The sequence below is a fragment of the Gymnogyps californianus genome, chromosome 2, assembly GCF_018139145.2.
Source record: "Gymnogyps californianus isolate 813 chromosome 2, ASM1813914v2, whole genome shotgun sequence".
Classification (NCBI taxonomy): domain Eukaryota; kingdom Metazoa; phylum Chordata; class Aves; order Accipitriformes; family Cathartidae; genus Gymnogyps; species Gymnogyps californianus.
The window spans coordinates 77,327,653-77,333,309 of NC_059472.1; the positions used below are offsets into that span (position 1 = coordinate 77,327,653).

The 5,657-nt window shown below is 42.4% G+C and overlaps 1 protein-coding gene across 1 annotated transcript; it reads right to left on the minus strand.

Annotated features, from left to right (window-relative positions):
* Positions 1 to 235: 235 nt before the first annotated feature.
* On the minus strand, positions 236 to 4,615 carry MED10 (mediator complex subunit 10). Its single transcript, XM_050891297.1, has 4 exons — positions 4,488 to 4,615; positions 4,124 to 4,207; positions 2,817 to 2,919; positions 236 to 1,054 (listed from the first exon to the last, which is right to left on the minus strand). Exons 1-4 carry the CDS (start codon positions 4,613 to 4,615, stop codon positions 959 to 961), a joined length of 411 nt encoding a protein of 136 aa, XP_050747254.1. The 3' UTR covers positions 236 to 958.
* Between the last annotated feature and the right edge of the window lie 1,042 nt (positions 4,616 to 5,657).

Here is a 5,657-nt window from a genome sequence, read left to right on the forward strand (position 1 = left end):
ATCAGAAGCACTTCAGGTGACAATCACTGATCCCCAAAACCTCCTGCTTCACGTACTAAAAGGGAAGTTTTCCCCGCAAAAGCGAAATACCAAGTTGATGTTGTCTTCAGATAGAAACTTTTAACAGCCAAGTTTTGATATACATTTCTATCACTGTGAGACTGAGGAATATGCTATTTTTCACAGCTTTCAGTTCATTCTCCAAAGAGTAGCATACAACAGAAAAACGTTACAATTTAGATTTTTTCAAATTTTTATTCAATAACCAGCTTACAGAAAATGAATAGAATTAAACAAAAGCTTACATTAAATACTATACAAAATATTAACATTGTGGAGGAGCTAGTCCCGAATATGCTCACTTCCTATATCCTCAGCCATCTGCACTGCAGCTCATAGAATAAAACAAGAATATCTGAAGGTTTTCTTGGCTGCAATTCATTATGACACATAAGAACTGCAGCCCTTGACAGGCTCCTGTTCAGTAGAATTTGGCAAGATGAAAGCAGTCAACTGTACTGTAATAAAAAAAAAAGCAGTTTACAACTGAAAAATAATGAAGTATAATAGATACACTTCTCTTAAAAACAGATGAGCCCACAATCCTGGAGCACACTTTTCAGAAGACAAAAACCATGATTTTCTGCTCTGGAAATGTACTCTGTGGGAAATGCTATGTATTGATGACCTGAGGCAATTGTATCTTTCCTGAAAGGTTTTGGAGAAGAACAGATTACCATAGGAAGTTGCAACTGCAATCTTTGAGTAAAAGTCTTCAGAAAGATTCAGTAGCTTCAGACCAGAACCATCAGCAATCATCAAGCTCCTCTACAGCCCATCACTGCCATTTTTAGTACAGTTGTTATGACTGCTTGGATTCCCTCTCTCTCCAATCAGTGTTTTTACAGAGTGGCGTCAGTTTATGGAATTGACATTTTTGGAGCTATCAAAAGCCAGCTTAAGGAGGAGGATCTTCTCCTCGAATAGCTTTGTACTTTGCCATGTCTTCTGGGAACACCTTTGTCAGTTCTTGAATTAACAGACTTTTAAATTTCTGGAAAGAGAAAAAAAGTATATACATCATCTGCACAATTTATTTAGATTTCATCAAGCAATGTTATCTGGTGAACAGAAATGTCTGTATACAACACAGTTCTATGTTTCAGTGACCTAAGAGAATGGTACCCAAAAAACTCTCAAAACCATACACACAAACACAGAAAGTTACATTTACAAAATTCACAGAAAATGCTCAAGTGAAATCCACTAGGAAAGCACCAGGCAAACTGAAATGCTTTTAATTTCCCATAAATTAACTAGCATTTTCACCTAAGAAATACAAAGTAGTTGGACCTCTCTGGTAAACTCTGGTGCATCAATATCCATCTGATCTTATTAAGCAAAGCTGATAAAGGACATGTCCTCTTGATTTGATACGGAATCCCCTCCACCTCCAAAAAGGAACTCACACCTGGCCTAGAAATACATAATTCTTCCTACAACTTTTAGAAGCACAGAGCATATCAAAAGAATGAGAAGCTTAGAACATATGGAGATACATCTACATTCTGCAGCACAAGTTGCCATCCTCCACACTAATTTTAAGTTCAGCCAAAGAATGTTCTAAAACACAAACAGCCCTTTCTCCAATCTCACTAAACTTCCTTTTCTGACTGTGTTTTTCAGCAGTAATTCCAGCAATTAAACAGCATAGCAGAATGCTTAGGTTCATACTAGATGAAAGTACAAGTTCCGAAAACCCTAAACACTGGCATACATTTTAAGCAATTTTATAGAGATTACCTCATGCTTATATAGCACACTTGACATTTTAATACTCTAAGATCCATTCAAGACTGGAAAAAAAACCCTTCTGTTTTGCTTATTTTAGATTTATGCACATCAGTTACAAACCTGTAACAGTGTCCCAGTTTTGGCTGGGATAGAGTTAATTTTTTTTCTTAGTAGCTGGTACAGTGCTGTGTTTTGGATTTAGTGTGAGAATGATGTTGATAACACTCTGATGTTTTAGTTGTTGCTAAGTAGCGCTTATCTTAAGCCAAGGACTTTTCAGTTTCCCATGCTCTGCCAGCAAGCAGGTGTGCAAGAAGCTGGGAGGGAGCATAGCGAGGCAGCTGACCCCAACTAGCCAAAGGGGTATTCCATACCATGGAACATCATGCCCAGTATATAAACAGCGGGGGGTGGCCGGGAGGGGCGGATCGCTGCTTGGGCATCAGTCAGCAGGTGGTGAGCAATTGCATTGTGTGTCACTTGTCTTTTCTTGGGTGTTATTTCTCCCTCGTTATATTCCTTTTCATTATAATTATTATTTTTAGTAGTAGTAGTATATGTTATTTTACTTTAGTTATTAAGCTGTTCTTATCTCAACCCATGAGTTCCACTGTCCCCCCCCAATCCTCCTCCCCATCGCACTGGGAGGGGGGAGGGGTGAGCGGCTGCGTGGTGCTTAGTTGCTGGCTGGGGCCAAACCACGACAAACAGTGTGAGGTACTCACCAGCATTCAAAATGAAAACAAACAAACAAATATCTGTAATGCTACACACAACTTTAACCAAAGTAAAATCACAGAGATATCTGCATCTCCAACTATGGGATGAATTACAAGTTTCTTTTCCAGAACAGGCTATATTAGCATCAATTAACATACAGTGATGCAGAGCAATTCCTAATACAAATCTCCTAATACTGGAATTTAATAACTGCACAAGTGAAAAACCCCCACATACTTACAGAAAAGTAAAAACTTATCAAATATATTATTACACTAGTACTTTCATTATTTCTGGTTTACCTTCATTGTGTCAATCTTTCCTTTTACTTGCTCATTTTTAGCCAAAGCTCGCTCCAGACACTCTTTAGTGTAAAGCTGAGGATTGCGGCCTTGATCTATGTATCTGAAAATAGAAAAGATACTACCTAAATGATCATATTCTTACTAGGATGTTCTCCAAGGTACAGAATTATTCACCTTGCTGTCCTTTTGTTACTACTGTTATCTGAAATGTGCATTTTAAAAAACACAGTTTAACTCAGCCATTTACGAAAAGACAGCTCAAGGAGGACTAGGCCGTGGCCAGTAAACAGCTGGCTTGGTACACTGTTTTAAATCTTTGTTTCCAGAAAGCCTGGAGCTTTGAAAAAAAGTATTAAAAGCAAACAAAAAGCAAAACTACCCAGGTTCTCACAGGCAATACATACACATGAATGAAGAAAGATGGTCCTTTTCCAAGCAACTGAAAGGGCACTAACCATGAAGTACCTTAGTTAGTACTTGGTGAGCAATAAGCACATAGGAATATTGCACCCAGCAATTCAAGGATGAGGAGGAAGTGTACGCACCATAGCAAAGAGTAAAAATTAACACACCTGTATCAGCAAACCTGTAAGTGTATTTTTGCTTTGCAATAAGTGCCTGACAAAGGGAAATGCCATCACTGAATAAAGAAAACAGAACATTTAAGATTGTCATCATAGAGTTACAGATAGAGTGAAAGCCCAACTGAAAAAAGTCCTGTATAGCCAGTAATACACTAGAATATAGCAAACCAGTGACATTTAGACTTACAAGAAACACTAATAAATTGTCAGCTATATCGTAAAAGCTGTCTTGTATAGCTCTCCCTCTACATTCATGACTTTGCTTTTAATGTTCTAATTCTCTGCCATCAAGAAAATTGCCACTACTGAAACTAAACACTTAAGTACTGGCCTAGTTTATTTCCACCTGCAACTTTAAATCCTGATTCTAACCTAGTGTAAAAATGTATTTCCAAAATTAAAGCTTACTTACTAAATCACTAGATTCAGCAGAATCTGTATTACTGCCTACGTATGTTAAGTCAATATAAATTTAAAGAGAAAAAAAAAAAACAGTTCTGAAAGCAGGTGTATAATTTATCACTTCTCTTACCCTTCTGCCTCCTCACAGGCTGAAGGTACTTCTTACCTTCTTCTGCCTGCTCACATTCTCGTGAGGCATTCAGAAGAGGGAGTTTAAGAAACAGGCAGTCCTCAGGGAAAATATCCACGCTGCAAAGACATGCTACCTCAAATCACACCGACTACAGCACCTTCCCTTCCAGATACAAAGTTACTCACTCAAAAACTTCCAAAGGCACGCTGATATCGTGAAGCTGCTGCCGGCATTTATCGATATCCTGCAAGCCCGTCACCATGAAATTCCTGTAAGAAAAAAACCGGGCCGTTTTTAGCCAAAAAGGGGCGTACTGCGCTAGCCCTAACCCCGGCTGCGAGGCCAACGACACGAAACCCAGCGAGGCAGACCCCGGCGAAACCCCCTGCCGCTCCTCCCACGTTTCGCTACGGCGGAAGGGTGACAGATCCGCGGCCAGGGCCTCCGGTCCCCTGAGGCACCAAGCTAGAGGCGGAGGGCGGCGGCAAGGGCCCCGCGGCCTGGCCTGAGAACGAAGAAAAGGGGTGGCGGAGCGGCGGGCCCCCTCACAATTTCTGGTTGAGACCAGCCTGGCTGCTGGGCTGGAAGTCGCTGACGATGATGCCGAGCTGCCGGATGTTCTCCACGAACTTCTCCAGGTGCTCCTCCAGCGAGTCGAACTTCTCCGCCATCGCCATCACGGCCGCCTCCCCTCCGCGACGCCCCGCTTCCGGCCGCGCGCGCATGCGCGGAAGGAAGGAGGCGGAGCGGTGGGGCTGACCCCGCCTCATGCCACGCCCCCCGGTTTCAGACCACGCCTCCCCCCCTTCCCGCGCTGCACCGACCCCGCTCCCGCCGCCGGCGGCGGGAGCGGGGTCGGCGCAGCGCGGGAAGGGGGGGAGGCGGGGGGAACGACAGCGCATGCTATGGAAAAACCACGGGGCACTACGAGAATTTTGGCCCGCCCGCCTTGGGCTCAAGCACCGTTTGTCATTTCTGACGGCTTGTCTTAATGACGCGCCGCGGTTTACGGGAGGACGCTCAGCTCACCGGTTGCGCGGGACACGGAGGATGCATTGGAGACCGAAATAAGATCTATAAACCCCAAGCTGCATTCGCTTTGGGCATTCCGGATTTATCAAATACGCAATCGCAAATAATGAGAAATACTCTTTACCCTGAAGGGAATCAATACTAAATTAAAATTAGCATCTTTTATAAATGCCAGATAATTGGAGTTTGACAATATGGATCATTCGGTAGCCCTCAGCACTGCTTTCCTATCTTTTGTCACCATATAACTTCTCTAGGAATTTTTCAGTAGATGCCAGTGGAGCAGGAAGCACACAATGTGATTAATAACATCTTTGAAAAAATTGCCAGCATCCCTTTCAAAATGGTGAGATTTGAAAACTCACTACTAATTGCTATGGGCTGCCAGACATGGACTGCTGCATCTAGATCTTGAAGTGTCTCTCTGACTTCTTAAAGACATAGTCCTTCCTGCCAGTCCACTCCTATAAAACTGCTATAATTGACTCTCATTGGTTTTTTTGTCAATTATCCTCTTCTCTGTCCTCAACAAATATTAGCACGTTGCTTATATTTTTAGACCATCATCTGGAATCTCTCTGCTTTTGAGTGGTTCCCCTTCCTGCGTTGCATAGACGTAAAATCGTTCCTCATTTTCAGACCCATTCAAAACTTGTGTCTGGCTCCAATTTGCTTACCACCCCCACC